The sequence below is a fragment of the Adelges cooleyi genome, unplaced genomic scaffold, assembly GCF_023614345.1.
Source record: "Adelges cooleyi isolate 19-005CV unplaced genomic scaffold, UGA_ACOO_1.1 ACOO_flye_CR_arks_rails_tigmint_CR_PRNA_574, whole genome shotgun sequence".
In the NCBI taxonomy this organism is placed as follows: Eukaryota; Metazoa; Arthropoda; class Insecta; order Hemiptera; family Adelgidae; genus Adelges; species Adelges cooleyi.
Window position 1 is genome coordinate 14,710,297 of NW_026096268.1, and position 25,623 is coordinate 14,735,919.

General features: G+C 30.7%; 3 protein-coding genes across 11 annotated transcripts in view; 1 reads left to right on the plus strand and 2 right to left on the minus strand.

Moving 5' to 3' along the window:
* On the minus strand, positions 1–15,358 carry LOC126843781 (synaptojanin-1). Of its 8 annotated transcripts, none has more exons than XM_050581547.1 (12): positions 15,100–15,274; positions 4,203–4,384; positions 3,806–4,094; positions 3,505–3,712; positions 3,253–3,443; positions 3,029–3,176; positions 2,825–2,935; positions 2,570–2,710; positions 1,907–2,004; positions 1,091–1,313; positions 800–1,024; positions 1–685 (listed from the first exon to the last, which is right to left on the minus strand). In XM_050581547.1, exons 1-12 carry the CDS (start codon positions 15,156–15,158, stop codon positions 539–541), a joined length of 2,022 nt encoding a protein of 673 aa, XP_050437504.1. In that variant the 5' UTR covers positions 15,159–15,274; the 3' UTR covers positions 1–538. The 8 variants fall into 8 exon arrangements, with proteins under 8 accessions (XP_050437504.1, XP_050437503.1, XP_050437502.1 ...); XM_050581546.1 differs by having other exon boundaries at positions 1,097–1,313; positions 3,014–3,176; XM_050581545.1 differs by having other exon boundaries at positions 3,014–3,176.
* LOC126843783 (GPI ethanolamine phosphate transferase 1) lies at positions 15,163–19,865 on the plus strand. The gene is made up of 15 exons (XM_050581551.1): positions 15,163–15,545; positions 15,731–15,962; positions 16,043–16,163; positions 16,244–16,343; positions 16,450–16,687; positions 16,766–16,893; positions 16,967–17,139; positions 17,218–17,445; positions 17,537–17,771; positions 17,842–18,020; positions 18,333–18,520; positions 18,582–18,778; positions 18,854–19,074; positions 19,154–19,345; positions 19,415–19,865. Exons 2-15 carry the CDS (start codon positions 15,742–15,744, stop codon positions 19,682–19,684), a joined length of 2,691 nt encoding a protein of 896 aa, XP_050437508.1. The 5' UTR covers positions 15,163–15,545; positions 15,731–15,741; the 3' UTR covers positions 19,685–19,865.
* Positions 19,725–25,623, minus strand: part of LOC126843784 (uncharacterized) — a 15,669-nt gene continuing 9,770 nt past the window's right edge. Inside the window, exons 4-5 of one of the 2 annotated variants that reach the window (XM_050581552.1) lie at positions 24,880–25,015; positions 19,725–20,105 (exon numbers count right to left, since the gene is read on the minus strand). In XM_050581552.1, the coding sequence (XP_050437509.1) occupies positions 19,874–20,105; positions 24,880–25,015 (368 nt within the window). In that variant the 3' untranslated portion in view covers positions 19,725–19,873. Of the gene's footprint in view, positions 20,106–23,742; positions 23,792–24,879; positions 25,016–25,623 lie in introns of those variants that run through there. The other variant, XM_050581553.1, reaches the window with a different exon arrangement.

Genomic DNA, 25,623 nt, shown 5'->3' on the forward strand with positions numbered 1-25,623 from the left:
TATTTATATAATTATTGTAAAATGTATTTAAAAAAAATAATTGTATGGATGGTAATAATCTATAAGGGCACTAGGCACAGGACGCAGTGCCCGTTAAGTCTTATCTCTGAGAATTAAGAAATAATATAATTAACATACTGAGAACACAAAACTATCATATATGTATATAATTAGTCAATAGTAAAAAATATATATAATATATTGTTTCATCGTTTGATTACTGTAAAAATACAATTTATAACGTAACATTTTATTAAAATTTTAAAATATAATATATGTAGCGCATAACATTATCACCGTTATAAAAAAAAAAATTGAATAATACTACGTTATGTATAAATATAATGGCGTTATTTTTTTCTTTCAAAATTAAAAATAAATCATAATTAACACATTGAAATACATAATAATTATGGTAAATTTTCGTTTAGTGAATTTTAATAAAAAAAATATATAAAATGTTTAATACTAATTTGTTGTTTCATTATCTAAAAACATGTACATATTATCTAGTCATTGATATTAAAATTTGCCTACGTTAATTATTCGGCACGACAGAATACCTTTCAACCAGTAAAAGATTACAGTCGTCGCACACCCGTACTGGTTTTGCCGACGACGGTAACATCATCATATTGTCCGAACACAAGGCACAAAATATTCCACCGCAGTTCCTGCAATGGTGCTGTTTTCAAAAACAAATATTTGTTTATATTATAGACAATTATTATTTTCTTTAATAAATAGCAAAAAAACAAAATAAATCATTATTGTACAGCGAAAAAAATCATTCATATACTTTTCTCCTCCTCAAGCTGAAATCTTTTTCGCATCTTTTGCAATTTGTCACTTCGTTGTCGCGTTCCCAATGGGCTTGCCCCAACGATGTATTGGCGGCTTCTTCGAGTGCACTCGACTTGAGTATTTCTTTTTTGAGCTGACCAGCGAGTTCTTCCAACGCTTTCTCTTGGCCTCGATACTTGTCCAATACCTTGTGGTGTTCCTCTTGCAGGAGGACATATTCCTAAGTAAAAAAACAAGTATGACTTTGAGTATCGTAGAGTAGATCCATACGAAAAATATCGCACACATTTACATTAGACATTGCTTTCAGCTGGACTATCTCTTGGCCGAGACGTGTCGTTTGGTTGCCGGCAGCGGTCAGACTTTCTTCCACTACACGCTTTGACTCTTGTTCTTTAACCAAGTCTTCTTTTAACTTGGCCACGTTCAATGTCAGCGCAGCGATTTGATCGTGGTACCTGAGCATTGAATCGGACATTTTTTTCTTCTCTTCTTCGTTTAGTTTCGATCTACGAATACATTGAAAAGGAAGAGATAATAATTTAAAGGAAAAACAATAAATAACTAAAATAAAAAATAATAAAAAAGATTAAAAATGTTGCGAGTATGGTTTCAAATAAAATAATAATAAAAAAAAAAAAAAATAAAATAAAATAAAAATTATTGAAATGAAGAGGACGATTACGTTCAGGTCCAAGGATAATAATATATTTCAACTCATTTATAAATATTGAACATAATTTTTTTTCTTTTATTTAAAATCATTTATGTAGTATAATATATGTATATAAATATTTTGAAGAAAAAAAAAGTATACTAATGTTGTCATTGATTTTTACATATTACTTACACTAAAATATGATAAACAGTTTTTTAGTATTGTTACATAAGTATTTTATGATTAATTTATATATTGTAAATATATCATGTAGGCAAAAATAAATAGTTATAAATATAAGACATAATACCTAGCCCATAACGACCTAACTCGCATCATTTTTCTATGTCAGTTTGTCCATTTATACGAAATTCAATAATAAAAATACTTTTAATTGATAAATGGATAAACGTTTTGTACAGAAAACAAATATGAAATACATACACCTGTTCTGTTTTATTCAAAGCCTCCGTTAAGGCTACGTTTTTTGATTCCAACTTAGTAACAAATTCTGACTTGTGCTTAAGAGAACTCTCACTTTCCTGCAATTAAACCTTATTTAATTTAAGGGCTAACACGAGAAAGACAATACTTAAATATGTTTATTATTGGCATTGTAATACATTAATAGTAGTAATAGTTATATAATTAAAAAAAAAAACACACACACACAAAGATAGTGAATTATTTCAGTTATTGGACTGATCGGGATCGATCAAAGGTTCCGGGCTCGGTGAATTCTCCGTAACGGGTGTATATGATTGTCGGTGATGCGAACGGTCGGGCCGAGACGCTAACCTAGTGTCGGAATTTGACGTCTTCATGCCGGGGCGATTTCTCATTCTCAGTTGTTGCGCATCATGGAACTGCAAGTTGCTCAGCAAGCAGCCAATCTGTTCGGTCTTTTTCTGCAGCCGGCTCACCATTTCAGCTTTTTTGGTCAAGTCCTCTTCGCATTCCTGATCATCGCCCAACCCGACATTTTAATGTGTACATTTTTATGATATTTAAACCAAACCCTTCCCCAAAAACTAAAATCACTACGATATCCTATTATTTACATTTTAATTATAAATCATTTTGTACTTCTCAACGACAATGTCTCACCTGTAACTTTTTGTACATTTCTAAATTAATCATTTTGATGTCGTCCAATTGATGTCTCAATGAAACGATAGTCTCCTGTTTTTCTCGGCTTTCTTTTTCTAAAAGTTTCATAGCCACTTCCATTTCAGCTTTAAGACTCATCTATGGCACAATGAACATTTAAGACACTTGTGTATATTGAAATTGTTGTTAGAGCCAAGATAATTTTTACTCTACACAGTTATTTAAAACAGTCGATCCAACGTATTTACGTACCTGTAAGTGAAGTTCTTTTTCGGCTTCGACGCGCTGTTTCCTTTCGTTTTCAAAATGCTGTTTTAGGGTATCGATATCCCCTTCGGGAATGTCGGCTATAACAATATCTGTCTGAATATAAACAAAATAGAGTAACAAGTCAGATTAAAACTAAGTCTTATGGAAAACGTTCAGAATATTTAGGTATACATCTTTTGAACGGACGTCCGCAGTGGCTAATTGGTTTTTGAGAGATTGGTTTTCCTCTTTCAGCACTAATAAACTGGTTTTTGACATTTCAAGTTCTTCTTTAATCAGAGTATTTGATGTAGTCAATGTTTCTACTTTGGATTCTAAGTTAGCTACTGTCGCCCTACGGATAATAATAATTATTATAAATAATAAGTATACTAATTTCAATTTGCAACAGTATACGTATCGTTGCTAACTTCAAATGGCAGTTGAGCTCTTCGATATAGTTTTTTTGATCGAGAACGACGTTCATGCTATCCGATTCCAAACCTAACGGACTATCAGGACAACTGACCGTGCCTTGTACATGATGACTTGCTGAGTGGTGACTGGAGCGCAAATACAACGAAAAATCAATTACACCTTGCTGAGAGTCTAAATCTTCCTCCTATCGAAATACAAAACGATTAACGACACAATCGATTGGACAACACAATATTAGGACTTGCCTTAATGCACAAATTGCAATCAATTACGTTGAGTCCAACCATTAGGCCTACGATGACAACAGCTTCATCGCTCATCATCAAAGCGTCCGGTTCAAAGTAATCCACTAATTCCTCGTCACGGTTGTCCACTAATATTTTCAAGTAATCGGCTAACTTTTTTTGCATTAACGCTACTCTCAACCACGCTCTAGCTCTACCCATTTGAGTCCTGTAATTAGTTAACATTTATTTTTTCTGTATGATACTAAAATATTTATTTAAGATAAACCAATGGTTTTTTTTGTTTTATCAAAATTTTTACTTGACAGTGGGCAAATCCCGAATGCTGTTGGATAACTCTTGCGCCTCGGGAGTAAGCTTCTCGACAATTTGAAGTATGTCCCATAACTCCTTCTTGGGACCCAACAGACCTTTTTTGGGACGCAAACCATGTCGAAGCACATGTTCCAAGACTATAAAGAAGTGTTGCAATGGCGCGTGATCAGAATCTAGCATACGACCGTTTTTCAGCGAGTTTTCTATCAGTTCCTTAACGATCAGCTTAGAAATATTCACCAGGTTACGCCTTTCGATCAATACTGGATCCCGATCTAAATTTAAAACGGCATTATTATTTAAACAATATTTAAGATAAATAGCGTCAAATATTTTAAAACGTTTTTTATGACTAATGTGATTTTAATGTTATAATCTAATACCTAATAAGAACGGCAGATCTGGAGAAGTCAGACATTGTGATGGGAAAATATCGTTAAGTGGATCTTCGTCGACTTCGCGTAAACATAACCATTCACCCTCAACGAACACCCGAAAATTGCTTAAATATAATTCTTGCGAGCATGGATCCAAGTTTTGCATCCATTTGTGTAACATCATAATTCTTTGGTTAAATGAAAAATGACCTCAGTAAATTATGTTTAAAAAAAGTAATGTGTACCAGCTCGGTAAAAATAAAAAGAAAAGAAATAATTATAATAAACAATAATAATATATTAACACAAAATAACAAAAAATAATAACATGCAAACAAAAATTCAGGAACTATAAATCCAAATGCAAAATAATAAAAAAATATAAAAATACACCTATCGTAGTTAACAAATTGTAAAGATGTCTCTTAAGTATTACATTGCATTTATTTGTTCAAAATAAAGATTAACCATAAATCAACAGCTTCATTAAAAACAAAAATTGATACGTTACATATTTCAACTATAATAACAACAGATCAAAATTGAAAAGTAACTACTTAAATGGAAAGTTTTAAAAATCAATGAATACAATTGGTACTTAACAATATTGGACCAATAAATAATAAACAAATACATATAACTCTATTTATATGTAAAACAAAAACAAAAAATATTATTTTGATAATTATTTTTTTAATTAAAATAATTGTATTAAGTGTTTCTTGGAGGGAGTGGAGGGGGCAACCTCTGTCTAGGAGGTAAAGGGGGTAAAGGAGTATTCGAAGGATTCGAAGGCGGCGGATAGTTGGGCATTCCGTCAGCCACTTGATCGGATCTCGCTGGTAACGGTGGACGCACTGGAGCCGCTCTTAACTTGTCCGTCCACAAGGGAATGTTGCGATTAGTGACAGTTTCAATTTCATTCTTTATTTTTGTTATCCAATTAGTCTCTTTCGACGTCAAAATCAATGTATAATTGTTGATGGAAATCTGTTTGATTTTTAATGCGTTGGAAGCAAAGCGGCCATTTTCATAAGTTATTTCCGCTCGGTCTATAAAATATTTAACGTTGAGTATTTTACCAAAAGAGCCTAAGCCCTGGAGCATTATATTTTTGAAATTCTCGTCGTCTTTAGGGAAATCGGTATTTGCAATGTGCACATAAATTACACCGTCAACCGGACCGTATTCATTCCACACCGTATTGAGTATTTGTTCGCGTTGATTCTGATCCACACACAATATATCGATTGCGTAGCAAGCCATAACGGGTCTGTGGTCACTTTCTTTAATTTCTGCACGTCCGTAGAATACTTGTTTGCCGTCTGGCCACTCGTTATTTTCATTGGTGAACCACAAAACTCGATCAGTCCAAGCGGGTGTACGGCACTTATCACTCGAGTCGTAATCGTCAGATAAGATATCGTATTTGTAAGTAGGAGGGAAAGTGATTGGTGCTTCTAAGAAACCTTCAAATACTTTTTTATCTTTATACTGAGCCAAAAGTTGATCATATTTCAATATTTCATCCAATTCGCCATCAAAGACATGGTTTATAAGATCTAATCGGTCCATGTCCACACGATAATTAAAATCACCACACCAATACACGTAGTCGTTGGATTGAATTGGTACTTTCAGTTTTCTGGTTATTTCATTGAAGTCAGCATTGCGATCGGTGACTTGAGACTGACCAGCTGCAAAGTGAGAACATATAAAGCAAAGACTTGTTGCATTTAATGTAAATCGTACCATAACGGCGCCTTTATTACCGGTGGCGCCTCCCATTCCAGTTTTTACAGAATCCGTTGTCACGTCACGTACGTAAGGCAAAAGTTCTGGTTTTATGAATATAAATAAACACACTCCGACAAGTTGAGTACTAGTCAACAACACATACTCCCTTTTAGAAGATAGAACTTTATTTAGACTTTTGTTCCACGAATCGGCATTATCTGAACTGGCAGCCATTATATTGCTTGCATTCAAATCTACTATTTCTTCAAATCCGATTGCATAAATATCAGGAAGATTGTTGTCCTCGTTCAAAAAGAACTCATTCGATGAATCGAATAAAGGAGCGTTAAACGGTCCTAAAAGCCATTTTGATAAAGATTCTAAATTGTTAGAATCAAAGTTTAAAAAATGTTTGCCTCCATTGACGTTGTAAGTGGCAACGGCAACTCGTAGTTTGCTTTTGTACGTGTATGATTTATACTTTTTACACAGTACTTCAACTAGATCTGGATGACACTGCCAAACGTTATACGGTAAAAGAGTTTTAGCCTTCAACGACAGATCGTGGCTCATTGCGTTTCCATACAGTAAGATGTCAAATCCTTCTTGTTTGCTGGAGTCTAATAAATTGTTTTGAATCGTTCTAGCAGCCGAACGAGCTCCGTCCAGCAACTTGGAACCACCTTGAATGGCACCGGTGCCTGCGTAAATCCTACTAATTTCATTGCCATTATTTACCCAAAGTTGCTGAAAAACTTCTTCAAATCTGGACACTATTTGATCGGTTTCATTCGGACAAAGAAGATTCAACTGTTTTACTAATACTTCGAGTGCGAAAAATTTTTGAATACAATTAGTACGATCCAGACAGTCGGTACAATTAATTCTCATTGATCCAGTTTGATGTTTTACTACAGAATTTCCTTTAGCATAAAATACACCAAAAGAATCTAAATAAGGTCCTACCGTGTTTTTTAGCTTTTGTAGACTTTTTTCACCACCGCTTTTGAACTCTTGATGATAATCGAATGCAACAAACGGTATAAAGGAAAATGTCGAAGTAGAATGTTTTTGTTCAAATGCGTAACTTAAAGACGATTCGTTTTCTTTGCTGTTCACATTGGCTGCACCCAATAAATTAATGAAAATTGTATTACCATAACATTCTTTGAGCGATTTAACATGTTTTTCGTAAACTTCGGCAGAAGCTTCTATGCTTCTTGATAATTTCACTTTGTGAGCCCCTACATTGACACCGGGCTGTTCCCAGAATAATGGTACACTCCCTCTGATTTGTACGAATGAAGTCACTTCATCGTCCAAGTAAACCACTTGTTCGGTTTCGACAAAATTTGCAACATAACCGTCATCGTTGCAACCACGGACATTAAACCTGGTACCGGCACGTCTACAGCTCAACCTTGATATAATGGCGATTCTTGCTTGTTTGTGACGAGCGTAAACGGTTTTTACCTCGATACTACCACAAACGATTTTCATCAGCCATTGAGCAGTATCGATACCAAATCTAATGAAATATATATGCAAATTACGATTCCAAAAGAAACGTTGATCTGGATTACAACTGTTCCATTGCCTCTGAGCACAAAGTGTTAGGTCAAAACGCAATTCCTGCGACACGAACCTTGAAAAATAAAAACTTCCACTGTTTAAAAGTTTCCGAACCTCAGATGCAGAATCTTCATTTTGTTGTTTGTGCAACGACACAAATGTAGTTTGGGTAATTTTGAAAATTTCCGCATCTGATATTTTGCCAACCGACTGGCAGCCGGTCACTAGTACCAAGTATAGAGCTAGTTTATTCTCAATATTTACATTTAAAACGCCCAAGCATCCGTAAGCGTCGACTATTTTCACACACTGTCGTTTGATCGATTCGAATTCGACACCAGACGCCACGCACAGTGTGTTGTTCTCGAACAGCAACACGTCGTCTTGATAGCGATTTTCCAGCACGATACAGGAACTATTACCAGATTGCTTTTCGTAGGCCCGGAAGATTTTGCCGATAATGGAAGGCGTTTGTTTGGCAGACATTGCGAGCGTGTCCAATATTGTTTCAGTACTTATTCAAACACACATATTTTTCTGTTTTGACTAAAAGAAAAATAATAAAAAAAAAATACCAAATAAACAAGCGATGTAATGATAGGTAGGTATTGTGTAAAAAAAATTTGCAAAGCTAATAGCGTTGTTGCAGTAAAAAAAAAAAAATAATAAAAACGTTACATGAAAAGAAAAATAATAATTACGAAAATCGCGTATTGTAAAAAGCCACAAAGCCGGTTCACATTGAGTATTGGATTAATGTTCAAACATGACTTACACCCTTGTGGTAACAAAACAAACAGACAAGCAAAAAAATACGTCCTTCGTTTTCGATTAATAGTGTATTAATATGTTATATATTATACACATAAATCCGGATGTAATAATTGTATATTATATATTTATATTGAACAGATGTGGACGATACGCCTTGGAACACAATACCGTCTGCGCCGAGATGGTAGGCAGTATTGATTTCTACGAGGCGGACGTCGGCCAGGAGCGTTGACTGTGCAGTTGACTTGTTCACGGGCCAGAGCGCAACCGAGAGACACCGTATCGATACCGCGGTTGTCCACTATCGATTGTAACGAACAAAATAAAAAAAAAAACAACACCGTGGTAAAGATTGTCTGTCGGTGATAACAGCTGATAACACTCGATTGGCGGCAATCGGATAACCGATAAAGAATATTATGGCAGTAGGAATATTAAAAACGACAATTAAGAAGAACCGAACGGTATTTTAAAATATATTTTGCTTACAAACTACTTGAAAATTCGTCGATAAACGCACACGGCGATAAATCGAAATCGTCGTCAACATCGAAATTTCATATCGATACATGTCGTTATCGAGATTTCATCAAATATCAGCTGACACAATCGCACACACATTCACCAAGTTTTGTTTTTTATTACAGAGGCACCTGCAGCCTAGCTGGTATACACTAAATAGTTTTTTTTATCGACAGTGCAGTCGAAAACTAAAAAAAAAAATTGTTAATAACGCGCGTTTCAAATCGTAGTAATACATAATATATTGCTACTACGATTGCTTGCTTAACCGGTATGACATTTTGCAAACAAGAAAAAAACTGACAACATGCGAGACATATTATTATATTGAAATAATAATGTATATAAATAATATATAGGTACGACACTAAACAAACGTGTGTTTTCGTTTTTAATGCATTTTTTACAAGCTGGTTTCAAGAATTGCTAATAATTCGTAATGCTGAACTACTTCAACGTACATGTAGATTGTGTTTTCGATTTTATACTTTTATCATATCACTGCGATTTGCGAGAAGTCTTTATTCGATGGTTTGGGCGTTACCCCTACGCCACAACTGCATCAGCATAGTTATGAATACAAATTATTACTAACAGGTCCAATAAAAACATAATATTAAACCCACGCAATTATTATTATTTATTGTATTTTAATTCGTATGCGTAATAAAATATTAGTTAAGTAGTTCTGAGGTCCGAGTTCAAATATAAACGCGGCTAATAATTAAGGTAATTAAGAAGTTTTAATCGGGTTTAATCGCTTGTATTGAGATTTGTTTGATTTAAAAATTAAATACAAGACATAAGCTTTAGTGCGAAGCCGATAATATAAGGTATTTTTTTTCTTTGTCCTCACTAATTAACATAATACGCATACATTACATCCCTAAAGACAATATCATAAACAAACATAATAAATTTCATTTATTGGGGGTTTTATTTTTTTTATAAAAAAAAAATGTTTTTCCACATTTGTTTGGTAACATTTTTATTCTCGTTTTAGTTTATTCACTTTCACATCCAATTTACCTCGGAAAATTTATTTTAGTTTATATAACACACCGACAATTATTACATTTTACAATAAATATAAAGTTTCTGTTTTAATGAGTTTGTAATTTAAATTACCAACCATTTGACAGTCAAGTAAACATAAACATGCCCAAGCACAATTTAGAATAATATAGTTAACATAGTGTTAACAGTATAAGAGTAAAACATATTTACTGACTATAACAAAAAAATTACATCAGTATTAAAAACGAATATATGACTTCTTTGCTATATGCAGTACACATTGATAAAAAAATAATAAACTTGAAATTTTTTTTTAGGAATACATCAGTTTTTAATTATTAAAACAGACATATATATACAATGTACACAACTATATATATATTGGCCATAGACATGAATCACGATGTATATTATCCCAAACTAAACAATTAATTTAAATGACAATTGTTCAAATAATGCCTACCTGTTTAAACTCACATTGTTTTTTAATTGTAACAGGCTGACCTAAGGGAAATAAGGGGATAAAATTGCATAGGTATCTATGTAATTATGTTGAGTTATTTAAATCAGTACTTAAATCCAGGAAATGAAAACATTACCAAGCAAAAATGTACGTTTATTTATTATAACTAAAGCAAATGCTACTTTAATAATATTTTAACCGAGTTTGAAATTGCGAAAATAGGAAAGTTAATTAAACATATTGGACCCGGATCGAAAAAAAGTTTGTATACTTATTATTATAATAATACAAAAGTCACAATTAATAAAAATAATACAATACTATTATTTCGTTGTTGTAACTAGTACTAGTGTTGTACTTTTTTCTCATTACTCATTGTTAATAATTAGACAGTAGTTTATTTGCCGATCATAAAGAACAATACAAATGAAATACAATATTAACCACAGGATTTAATCACTATAATATTATATTTTACATATAATCAATTAAATTATGTCGATTGTTAAATATATATTATATTCTAATAAGTTAACGCCTACGTCCCTAGATAATTTTATCTACAATTTTATAAAACCGTACACATATCAATAGGTAGTTGTTTTTTTGTTTCTAAAGTCTACACAACACTATGGATAGATAAATTATATTGTATGAAAATATATTACTACTATCAAACGCCCCCGCATAAGTATGGAACACCGAAAATGGGTGTATACAATGATAATAGTCATTCATTAAGGATAAGATGCTCATTTTCTTTAAAAAAAAAATTGTAATATTGGAGTTATTGTTTTAAAAATTGTATTTATATTTTATACTATTTACACAACTTGCGGTTACTCCCACTTGAGTAGTTTGACTGGTCATGGCAGACCAGATAAACTACTCAAGTGGGCGTAATCGAAAGTTGTCTAAATAGTGTAAATACAATACCCCACTCAAGTTTTAATAACTTTATAAAAATTGTAATTATTTTCCGAGAAAATTAGTGTCTTATCCTTAACGAATCACCCTGTATACACTATACACTATTTTGGAATTATTCTCCCTTCGTTCAAATTAGCTATGTGTGTGTGTTAGTGTGGAGGTCGACAACTTGTGTTACATAATTGGTGCAATGACAAAATCGAGCTCGATTAAGTAGAGAACAGACAAATTTTAAAGTAAAACATAATACACTCGTTCAGTTTCCTAATAAAAGTATTGTCTAAGTCAAAAAATAAAATATCTTTAAAATATTTGTATTTTAATGAAGGGTTTGGAAACGCATTCGGCTATAGTTTACATTTTTTTCTTTAAACAACAAAAATATACATACCTATATTAATAACCTTAAAACATTATGTTCGTCTAAATAGTTTTGACCTATATAACAAATTTAAAAAGTTATTTTTATACCGAGGTGATCTACCTGGAATTTTTCGAACCGAAACTTTCGGTTACAAGTTCCAAAAAACTAGTTAAAAAATGGTCTTTTTTAATATTTTATTATATAGGTCAAAAGTAGTTGAAGTGTTTACACGATCATATTGCTTTAATGGTGTATTATATTATAATCGTTTTTTTTTTTGGCAAAGCAAAAATTGTAAATTTTGGCCAAAACGCGTTTTGAACCCCTGCTTAAATGACCGTATCTAAGACTGAACAAAAATTAAAAGGGGGTGGAAAAAAACCCATAAGCATTAGATATAGATTTAAATATTACATAGTAAAAAAATAAACAAAAATATTATTTTTAATGGATACAATTTATAAACATAATTAAGGGAGAGGCTTCAGTCCCTCATAGTCGCCCCCCCCCTTTATTCGCCCACCTGTTTAAAATATAGGGTGATCTACTTGTTTTCTTGAAAAATAATTGTTAATTTATAATATTTAAAAAAGCCCAAATATTTATCTTTCTTTTTTTTTGTATTTGCCATAGCTCTATCAGCTTATCAGGTAAAAGAAACTTAAATGGTAACTTATATTTTAATTTGTTTTAATACTTTTTTTTTTTATAATAATAGTATTTTATGCTGTAATATTTTTTAACCCAACAAAAGATGACAAAGTAGCCAAAAGTTGAAAATACTTTGTAAGTTGTATAATGTTGTAAAATAAAAAAAAATGTAATTATATGTTTTCCAAGAAAATTTAACTCTAATTGATCGCCCTGTTTAATAGCGTTCATTCTGCGATAAAAAAATAATAACATTTGGAAATCATAGATTAAATATAAGTCTATTTCAATCTACGATAATCTAATTGTGACATCAAAAGCAATTGAATATTGATTGTTGAACAACAACTTATTTCACGATATAAGAATTAGTAGCTTAGTTATCGAGCTTCTTAGAAATAATTTGAAAATATAATACAATTCTATATCTCTAAAATGTGATTATGGTTATATTTTTGAAACTTCGGCTACTAGAGCGTTCAATGTCTCATTTAAACTATACTACAGTCTACAATAAGTTTAAATTTAAATGTTAATTCACGAAATCAAATTACATTTTATTATCCTGCAAACATCTTTTTTGTTGAGGAAATATTAAAATTTTTTTTTCAGCCATTTAGAACGCAAAATTGTCTTACCTATCGCTAAGTACAAGTTATAAAGTACAACAATAATTTTTATGGTTTATCAATTATCAGACATCAGTTTATCAGAAAATAGATAACAATCGTTATCAGATCAGTGACCGTAAGTAATAATTATAACTTAACTATACAGCCTATAACTAAATTAGCCGAATAATTTTAATGAACAAGGGACGGGAATTTGAAAACTCTTAGTCAGAAACAATTACAAATTATAAATCAATGCTATAAAAATAAATAGCAACGTATTTAACGAAAAATTTAGGAACTAAGTTTCGATATTAATAAAAAAAAATCTTGAGTAAAATGTTATACCTATACAAATTTCAGCACCAGTTCTTTTACCTGTTATTAACCTAACCTAACCGGATTCAGTGGCTCGATAATTCAATGGCTTTTTATAGTCGTCTATTATTAAATTCTGAACTATTGTTTATAATGCAAATAAATTACACTAGAGTATATCATTCTTCGTAACTCTGACTTGAACCCAATTTTAATTTCTTTGTCAACGTTGTCAAATTATAGCCATATAGATTTTCAGAGAGATCTTTAAATATTTAATAACTAAGGAAAAATCGAAACTACGAATAACTGACAAGAATAATTTCAGTGGAAAATTAAATTCTGCGTGGTTTGGAGGAGTGGGTATTTCTGTTATAACATTAAAAGGGAGCTCAATTAAAAACATCAAAACTTGATTTATCATGAATAATAACGTCAAAAGCCAAAAGGAGTCATGAAGACGATATCCACCCATTTATTAAGGAGTAAAGTATAGGCAATTTTTCGCAAAATCCTAATTTAGTGTAGAATTTACACTGTAATGTATACTAATTATAAATGTATTATATTATTGTAATGAGGATTCTTTATTGGTTGTTATTATTTTTTCTCAGACTATCACAGTAATTTTTAAAGATAACAATTTTTTTTACATTCAAACAGTTGTGCGTAAATTAAAATAAGTGTCTTGTAATTGATCTAAAATCACCCATAAGTTTTCACAATAAATAGAGGAGAACTTTATCTGTGCTTTAGCGTTTTTAAATGTTCAATAGCTTAATCCACTGATTTTTAACCATTTATTGCAAAATACTAGAAAAAACCTTCTTCAAATATGTACAAAATAAAAATGATTCAATTTACCAAAATTTTGGTTTCCCCCCGTGTAGCCTTATTAGTATCTTAAAATAACAATTTTTAAACAATATTCTGTTGGTGTACATATTTATAATTTAAAACCTTGGACGTTAATTAAATTAACTGATTTTTAAACAAATAACAATCAGTTGCCAAGACAACAAATAGTGTAACACAAAAACCTAGTTAGCTAAAGTTTAAGCTTTCAAACTTTCTCAGCAAATTTATTATTATTATTAACTGTTTTTAGTTCATTAGACAACTCTTTTTCAATACACAATAATGATAATTTGGAAAATCTTTCTTTTAACTTTGTTGATATAATTGTGAATGGGTTGCACTGTTGAAAAGGATTGTAACTACTAATTGGTAACTACATAACTACTAGTTAATATAGAAAAAGCTAAATGGAGCACTTTATACAAATTAAGAAACAACATTTGCTTAACGATACTTTTGAGGTGGTTCAAATGTTATAAAAAAATATAAATAACCGATTCAACCAAGTAAAAAACCAATTGTATACATTTTCTGTAGGTAATGCCTTTTTTTTTTTTTTTTAGTTACGGCACGTTTACTTAGAAGGGGTTACCTTACATATAACATTGCAGATAAAGACACAATCAAACTTCAAGATGAATCTTTATCCATGTATAAAATAGTTTTCGATAAAGATATCTGGTATATGAATTTAATCTAAATTTACACCTACTATTGATTTAATAATACATATAATTCTAATATTTTAATACTTATCTTGTCAAACGTTATGCTAGCAGAAAACTAAAAAATGGGAAAATTTTGATGTATGAATAAGGATAAGTAATTATGGCGACTGTGTTTGACACCAATTAGCATTTCAATGTATTTTCAGTAAATTAGTAACTATTCGATGCGCGTTTCATAAGACAATTTTATGTTTGTAGTCGTAGGGTGATTCCAAATAATAATAAATAAATATATTATATTAACGCAACAAATATACCTACTTATTGAAAATACGTGCACAATGAAAGTTTTAAGTAAAAAAAATAAAAATCATCAAAATATGAAAGCTGTGTTGTACATTAAACATAAGCAACTCACGTTTGGGCAGTTTTCGATCCGGTTTCGGTTTTCTGGACGATGAAAAAAATATTGGCCATCTATCGATGGAAGTTAACGATGGAGATCTCGAGAAACTCTTGATGCCACTATCGAACGAATCTGAATTTTCCATAACCGCCGGCAATCCCTCGGAACTAGGATTGTTCATTTCGAATGAATCGAGTTCGGCGTTTTGTCACTTTATTAACAGTTTTTAATTAAATACCTACATAAACCTACGACGAAAACTCGCCCAACTACTATCAATTCGCCTTATCACTACAATTGTTTATTAGCATTTAGCTGATAATAATGTTATTGTTGTTAGTATGATAACCGCCATAGATAACGTTATCGAGAATTTGATTGTTGATGAGCAATAAGCAATTATTATTTTTTGTCAATTTACAACGATCAACCGGCAAAGACCTATTAAGACTTAAAGAGTAAGCTGTAAACGTTTCTTTATAGGTATATGTCAACCGGCCGTTAGTATTAATAATTGTTCGTTTCAATATTAAATGTATACAATATATTATAATACTTGTGCTATTAATTTTTCCATATTTAAATATTTGTGTCACTTACTTACCGTAGTTGCATTATTTTTATTTAATAAATCGTCAAGTAGGTATGTAAGAAATGGTTAGCGTAAAGATATTGATACTGGGGTTCGTTGCTCAGTTGTCATTATTAATTTCGATATTCGACATCTACTTCAAATCTCCCATTATAAGTGGTATTCCTGATCAAAAAGTTCAGTTCGAGCCACCCGCTGATCGTTTAGTACTGTTTGTGGCCGATGGACTGCGCGCTGACATATTCTATGATCATGTAAATCATGGAAGCAGCACATTGTTCAAGTAGGCGTACAAAAATTACATATAAATTGTTTTTTTTTTAGAATTATTAAATTTGTATTGTATGTTAATTATTTCATTAGGAACATAATCGACTCCGCGGCATCTTATGGTATATGCCATACTAGAGTACCCACTGAATCCCGTCCCGGACACATTGCCCTTATTGCAGGGTTTTACGAGGATCCATCAGCCATTTTTAAAGTAAGCAATGGCCAATGTGTGTACATTCAATTGAAATAAGTTAACGTACATTTCTTTAAAATAATAAATATTTTCTTTAGGGTTGGAAAGATAATGTTGTTGACTTTGATTCCGTGTTTAACAAGAGTGCTCTAACCCTTTCATGGGGAAGTCCCGATATTATTAACATTTTTAAAAAAGGTGAACATTTAAGTATATAAACTGTACAGGATTTTAATGTATTATAATTTATGAGTTTCCTAGTTGGGTATGTATTATACTATAGTGTTGGTTTTTTTTTTTTTAGGAAATGTCGCAGGAAATGTACACGTGCATTCATATCAGTCTGACTTACAAGATTTTACTGGAAAAAATGGTTCTAGTGCGCTGTTGTCTGAATGGGTTTTCGATAAGATAAAATCATTCATAGAATACTCAAAAATTGATGCTTCTATTCAAACTATGCTAGCTACAAAAAAATTAATTTTTTTCTTACATTTGTTGGGTACAGATGTTTCAGGACATATTGACAAACCACATTCAAAGTAAATACCTTAGCTTTCACTAGGACAATTTTTATAAATAAGTCTTTGTTTTCATTATTACTTTTTTTTTTTTAAAAGAGAATATTTAGACAATTTGGTGGTAATCGAAAACGGCGTTAAAGAAACTGTTGAACTACTGGAATCTTTCTACAACGATAATCGTACAGCATACATTTTTACATCCGATCACGGAATGACTGATTGGGGTAATGTATCAACACTTGATTAGAGATAAGCAAAGAAAATTTGTATAAACATTACATTAAAATTTGACGGTAGGTTCACATGGAGATGGTTTACCTAGCGAAACTGAAGTGCCGATTATTACTTGGGGAGCGGGATTATCTGGTGCCAAAAAACAGACAGACTCTTTACCGCTGGATGTTAGGCAAGCTGATGTCGCCCCTCTTATGTCAACATTGATTGGTGTTCCTATACCTGTAAATTCAGTGGTATGTTTCTTTTATATGACATACTAAATCTAAATGGTGTTGTTTAAAATAAAAATTTTTCTATCGTTTTATTTGCAGGGTATTTTACCACTTAATTTGTTCTCGTCCAACACCATTAAAAAGGCTAAATATTTATTGGCAAACGCTCTCCAGCTGAATGCCGCATTTTCAACGTTACGTGAACAAATTGAAATCCATACGTTTCGACAGTTTTATGTTCCTTTTGAACCTCTTGGCCCAAATGTACAAACCGAGTTTGTTCAGAAAACCAAACAGCTTGTGATCGAATCTAAAGTTGACAAATGTGTAAAATATTTTATATATCTATTGTATAAAATTATATAAAAAAAAAAAATATTTAGTTATAATATAAACTAATAATTTGATTTTTTTATAGATAGAATTGTGTTATGATTGGATACATTTGAGTCTAAATGGAATCGACTATTACAATACATATTACAAGTGGCCACTTTTGTTGTGTGTTACTTTTATTGGCATTGGATGGATAATTTTGCTCATACTAGAAACTATGAAAATAACAACATGCAATGAGATAAATCGGAGAACAAAAAACATAATCAATGCAATATTTTGTACGGCTACTATTTCGTGTTCAGTTTTTATTTATGGTAAACAGTTTTGTTTAAATAAATACATGATTATTCAGCTAATTTATAATCATGATTTATTATTTTACAGCTCAAGCACTACCACTGCAATTTCACTTTTATACCATAATACTATCAGTGATATGGTGGGTTTGCATTTCTCAAATTCTACAAAGACTTAACTACGCAAACATTTCCGAGATAATTTTAAACTTAAACAAGGCGGATGTTTTTGAAATTTTGTTCTACTTTGTTGGCATTGAATTATTGGTAAATTGCTATTTTAAACGGTATGCTATTATTGACGGTTGTGGTTTTTAAAATTAAAAAATATATTAAAACAACATTATTTAGTATAAGAATTTCTATGGTTTAAATGTTATAATCCAACTAAATAACAATAATTAATTATTATACAATGAAATCTGTTTAAAACATCCCGTACTTAAACCAAAAAACTGTATTAAAACTGAAATAGTTGGAAAATAGTTATCTTTTGGTTCAGTAAGATTCCGTCGTTGACAGGATTCATTGTATAACATTGTAAACCAATTATTATAGTTTATTATTATTCGTCAACAGGTTTGGACCTTTTTTGAACGACACTTATTAAGCTTAGCTTTAATCATATTGTGCTTGTGGATGACTTATAGTTCAATAAAATATGGATTTCCTATCAATAAAGCAATTATTGTTTTTATCTCGTCGGCGTGGTTTTCAATTTGTCCTTTGACTTTGGTTATTGACGGCCAAACAGATATCAAATATGTGTAATTAACGAAATATGTTGTTTTAAAAAGTTATGTTTAATTTTAATTTTTGTCAAATTAGTGTAATAGGCGGAGTCGTTTGGCTGCTAGCCGGGATAATGCATTTAAAAAACCAAAGTGGGATACGTAAAACATATTCTTTTGTGCAAGTTGTATTATTAGCATTGGCGATTGTCAACGTTATGTTTGTGTCGAATAGTATAGAAAACAAATTGGGCTTATCAACATTGAATAAGATTTTATCTTGGTCGATTTCAAGTAATACTTTAGTTTTTATTCTATAATAAATATTTATATATGTATATATTTATGTATTTAATTATTTATTTTCAGTAACGTCTATGTGTGTATTTAAAAAAACACAAGATATGATATCGAATGTTACTTCCTTGTTTTTGTCTATAAGTGCAGTTTACGTACAATTATCGCTCAATATGGAAGTTATTTTTATGCTGGTGCTAACAATAACTTTAGCGTGTTGGAGGAAGATAGCGATTCAGTCGGAACAGTCATCAGACTCTCTACGGACTCAATGGAGACATGCGTTTTATTTTGTAAGCAAATCACAATATTTTTTAATATCAAATATGTAATTGACGTTTATTGTATTTCTATATTGAAATGTATGTTTAGTTATTGTTCAGCTTTGGATCTTTTTTCGGCATGGGAAATATAGCTTCGATAAATTCCTTTGATCCGTCTGTCGGACAGTGTTTTGTTTCGGTGTTTTCGCCGTTTACCACTTTTGGACTAGTACTGTTCAAAATACTTACACCGATTTTATTAACATGCTGCACGTTCTATGTCACGAGCGTTAAACTAGAGGTTTGTTGTTGTTAATTTAAAAATTGTTCTTTTAACAAAACATAAAATTTTGCTATTTTGTTTTACTAGATACCGCCTGCCAATGTGTTCTCGTTAATGTTGGCCATGTCAAATATAATGGGTCTACATTTTTTGTACTTCATTAAAAATACTGGAAGCTGGCTAGATATCGGAATGTCTATATCACATTTTGTTATTGTTCAGTCGTTAGCTCTTTTTTTATCGTTATTGTACGGACTAGCTGGATTGTTAATAGGAGTGGATGGCACTCGTTTTAAACAACTACAGGGTAATACTCTGCAGTTGATACCAATGGTAAATAAAAATCACTGTGAGTAATTATTACAAATGAGACTTTTATTACATTTTTCTTGTTAAATATCTATTATTTTTGTAAATACAATATATTTGTGTACATTATGACTTTTATAGTTTACCGTTATTAATGATCTCATTAATTATGGCATTGAAAATGTATTTTATGTACAATATATATATATAAATGTTATTTATTATCATACGATAAAATTATGTTTTATTATTCCAAATAATTATTAAAAAACTTAATGTTACGATAAACATGTTGTATTTTACATTTTGAGTATTGTTGCAATGACTTAGCGTGATATGGCGGCAAATTGGCGACACTAATTGATTATCTGATAAAGTGTCGGCGATTTTTTGTATAAAAACTGCCTCTTCGATGCCACATTTAATCTTGCTAGTAGTGTATACGCAATTAAGAAATCCATGTTTGGCACTGCAACACATCGTTAAATACAAGCGAGTTACAATTTATTATTTTATGAAACAATTGAACATGAGAAAATAAAAATATTATTTATTAGGTTAATAAATTTAACCTAACCAGAATTGTGATGGTAAGAAAATTATTCATTCTTAAAACATGCAAATCCAACAAAGAACTCAAAAACGGTCTTCAAAATCTGTGTTAATTGTATTGCTGTTTTTAATTATGTCATTTTAGTTTTTAAGTTTAATTTAAAGTATCTGTCTATACTATTTACAATTCACTGTGATTTTTATAGAGTGTAAGTAGTTAATTATTTTATTACATTATAAAGCACACATGTATGCAAGGCTGTTAAAATGTAGTACTCCTAAATTGAGTTTAGGTAACTATTTTAAACACTGAACCTAGTGTAGGGTAAATTGGCTATTAAATTGTATTGTATATGAAATGTATAGCGTTTTTGATTCAAGTTACATTACATTTTACAATTAGATAGTATTATATATAGTAGCATAATATTGTAATAAAACAAATATCAAACAGAATGTTTTTTTAATAACATGTGTAACTGTGGATTTATATTTAAATTAATTAATTTTGGTTTTTCAGTAATAATTATTACTGAATAATATTTGTAGCTTACAAAATAAATTATAAGTAATTCATTCCGACGGTAAACACACATCAAATAATTACATTATACTTTTGTTGACGTTGACAGTTACACTGTTGTAAATATAAGGGTTCATTAATCTAATTGGCGAGTCGGCTGTGTATGTTTTGCAACCCACAAGTGTACTATTCGAATACATTTAATAATTCCATATGTACCAAATGTGGATATAATGACCATAAACGATACATCATCATCATTCATCGTGTACTTATTTGATTTGTAAGCGCTACATAGTTAATTTAATTGTTTTGCATACAACAGCCAAAACTATATTTATTTTCATTTAGACACGACATGAGTACAAAAAAAAACATTTATTACTATTATCTACTAATAATATCTAAAAACAATCTAGGTGATTTTATGGAGAAATTATCTAATTAATATATTAGAAACTATCTAGTTATTCTGTCATCTATGTATTCTTGTTGGAATCATCTATATTTTCAGATATATTATGCCTCTTCGGTTCTCTACATGCTTAACACTGTTGATACCGGTAACTGGTCAAAATCGATTGACGTTAAAAATTATTAATTATATGGATATTATTATGTTAGACATGCGGACCAATAAAAAGATTAATGAGAAAAAGGTGTTTTTAACGCGATAAAAAATTCTGTCCTTTTAGGGGCACCCGGTATTTAATTTGTTTTCACTGTACACAGTGATCCTGTATTTTTTTACTATTTATTTTTGACCGTCATTGCACGGCCAGGAATAAACTAGAATAAATATAATATAATATATTGGCACTAAGTGATTGATTATTCACCGCTTACGTGTCAAAAGGGTGTACTGTTGAATTATATATGATGACATTTACATGATATGCACAAAACTTTGTCGATGATGAGAGTTTAATTTTAAAATTACTTTTTCTCTTATCAGTCCACCGTAATATTTTTTAGATGATAATTTATAACTTCTTCCTTCAGCTTCAAAGGCCGTCAAGGCTTATTGCTGCATTACACACTCTATTCATTCCATCTATCTCTATCCAGCCTTGCAATTATTATGTTATACATCCTTGTAATTTTCTACCCCTAAGGGTTGGATCTAAAACCACCGAGTTTAATGTCGACATTCTAATAAAAGTCCCCCGAGGCCAGTACCAGATTAGTCTCTCCACTCAACGTCTTGAATGTATTTAATTGGTTATATCTTCTCATCGTTAACAACGTTCCACTAAATTACCTATAAATGGCTACCTGCTATACTAGGTGACAATAATTGTTTAAGTATTTGCACCACAACCTAACTCGAGGGCTTTAGGAAAGAACTGTTCTAACTTCTACTTGTTTTACTATTACAGTTTGTTTCAGCAATAGGTTTACTATTACAGTATTAAGGTACAATTTAGATGAGGTTCTATATTGATAGCAAGGCGTTGTATACTTAGGTAAGTCTTCAAATGAATCTTTATATGTATGAAAAAAAAAAAAAAGTTATTTTGTAACTGGAATTTATTTCCGTAATAAAAAATATTATTATTATTAAATTGTGACTAAAAAAAAGGAGCATGAATAAATCTATAACTTTTCTTGAATTCGCAAGTTTTAAAGTTTTGATTTTTGGCATGTTTTTTTAAATTTTATTTTTATTGTCAACATAATTATGTGTTCACAAAAATGGGCTGGGGTAAAGTATCGGTTTGGACGGTTTAACAAACGGTCCATTAATTTAGCACTGCTCTGATTAATTATGTCTTTAGCTTAAGCTGCCCAAAACATTAGGACGATCACTCTTTCGCCTTTCGGTCCAGTCCGACCCTGAGTACTGAACAGATAATTATTTGACAAAATACATTTATAAAGTACAATTATAAACCCACACACTGTGATATAACAAGAAATGCGAATTTTATTTTCCTGGAATAGCTTCAATTATTCGATGGGCTTATTCGAGTAGGTTTGTGACGTTTTTTATGCGTTAAGTATACAGTACTTTATTTCACGAAAAAAAATAAATTTACATCATTGGAATTATTTTTAGCGTCAAGAGTGACAAGCATTATCACTCTCCGTCATTTTAGCATTCCAAGTTTACTTAAACTTTATTTTTTAGGTAGGTACCAAAGATTGTTTTATTTTTGATGGACAATTATATGTTAATATTATACGAGACAGTCCGGTGGATTTTCAAGTATAACGCGAAGAGCTCCCTTTTGCATAAAAATATTCGCAAAATCGCATGTTCAATGATTCCAAATGACAAAGTTTATTAAATTTTCCATAATTATTATATTAAACAGGTATTATAGTTTTGTTTATAATATATTTTGTTGAAAACTCTTTGGACTTTTGAGTTGGCGCACAAAAGATATTATATTTGTGTGCTTTTGCATTATATCTTTCAAGGTATTTCAGTTGGAGTACTCGTGCGTGTCTTGTCAAGTAATTAACAATGGCTAATTTTGAAATTAAAAAATTCTGATCTTCCCTCTGGTTTCAAGTAACTCGAAATGGATTATTTTCGTGTCGGCAAATATGTCTGTTTAATACATTTTTAGTGGTATGGCAAAATACAATTTTTTTGGAAATATATTTAATAAAATCACCATCAAATGTTCTGCAAAGCGTTGGATCAAGGTAACTAGTTAATGTTTCTTTTAGAGTTGTTTATTTTGTCGATTTTATAGGTTTTAGCATGAACGTAAACCATGTTATTAATGTTTTAGGGTTGTTGTTTGTCTTTTGTAAGTCTATTAGGCTCTTTTTGCACCATTAACCCATAAACCCGAGCAAGTACAACAGCTAACGTCCCTTTTCCAAACATACTTAATTTCACGAATCAAGAATAATACTGTAAGACATGCGTTTATTTATAAAATATTTTTTCTATTATGTATATAATGTATAAAAGGTACTGAATACACAATACTAGAATTTGTGCTAGTGACATTTTAACAGATACAATTTAAATTTAAGTATATGCTATTTGTTAGTTTCATCATCAAAATGTCTCTTTGTGAAATATAGAGCAATGGTTTAAATCGTGCTAGATGTATATATAGCTTTAAAACAAAACATAAAAAACATTTTAAATAATCAACCAAATTCAGGTAGGTAGTTGAAATTATGTGTGTTTCATTTTACTTAATATCATAAATAAAGTAATACTTAAAAAACATGTGGGAAGTATAGGTACTTAATTATTAATATGTTATTTGGGGGAAAAAAAACATTTGCATTGAGGTTTTTTTAGCGTTTATAATATTACTATTCATGTTAGTTTGTCGACTGACTTAAGTTCAGTGATTTTAATCATGTTTAAGTTATATATTCTTTAGAATACAGAGCGATTTGTGAGTTATATATAACAATTTCGATCGTTTTTTTTTATCTATATTGATTTACTTTTAAATTCTCATTCGTGTAATTACATTTTTTATAGCCTCTCGGCATATTTGTATTAAAGGTAAACATTTTTGTATATAGCTATAGCGTGCTACTGTTTTATTGAATAATTGTATGTACCTATATTTACATGTTCTGGTACCGAGCAGATATTTTTTTTTAATCAAAATTTATTATCGTATACCTACTTACACATAAACCCCATATTATAAAGTGGCATGTGTTTATTGATGTCCGAAACGATAGTAATATTATTCATTATATATTCGCATAGGATATCATATTTTTATTTCACGCTTTACTCGAGACTATAATATTTAGACGTTATAAAAGCCTGCTTATACTTGGCAATAAATTTTATTTGCTGCCGATGCTTATGTCGCCATAAAATCAACAACCCGTAAATTTGAATAAAACAGCACTTGAAACTTGAATATTTTAATGTGAGAACCGTTCACGGTTCAAGCATATAATATTATATACCAGGTATATTATAAAACCATATAAAAAAAAGGGTCATATTTACATCCTCTTGTTCTTGTATCTAACATATTACCCGGATGTCTACACAATATATGTATGAGGGGTTAAACATTTTTTTAGATTTTCTCAGTTTTGTTTCTGAATTTAGAACTAGTCTCAAAATGATTATACCTGAAAATCACTAGACACTAAATACTATTCGTATATACAACTGTGAACAGGTACACATCATACCAAAGGACTGTAACGTAGATGGACTTACCAGCACAGATCTAATACTTTGATGTCTTCTGTCAAGTTGCTATTCATTGCTTCTCGAACCAGCGACATAAACCGGTTAGTGCAATCGTCCCAGTCTGTATTTATTACTCTATAGCAGTCCGTGTACTTTAAATAGTCTGGAAAAATTAAAAATTACATCAACACGACCATATTATGCGGTGGAAGATTATTGGTAAGTAGTAGGTATTTTCAATCAACAATAGATTGCGGTGACAAGTGACATCATATTTGAACCCTTTGGAAAACCATTAAAATATCCACCCACGTTCATTATTATCTGACACAACAAATTTACATACAAAATAAATAAATATGTAGTTTTGGCTCATCACCGCCATATAAGCTCTCGGATAGTGTTAAAACACATTAAGGAATACTTAAGGTGCTTAGGTAGGTTTTTATTTTGGATTATTGAAATTTGAAATTTATATATACACCTAATTCCAATAATAGTATGGAATTACATACACTTAGTATATACACATTACGTAAATTACACTTAAAGCGTTTGGATTTAATTTTTTATTCTTAAAACGATTCGGTGGTTTTATAATGCGATTATTTAGTATTTTAAATATTTTTCACGTGTATTTACTTCATTAGAAATAATATAATATTATGTTTTTAGCTGTTAATAAATGGACTGTTAAATTATCTATAGGCATATTTTGTTTATGATTTATTTTTTAACTAAAATAAAATAAAATAAAAATTATAATCACGA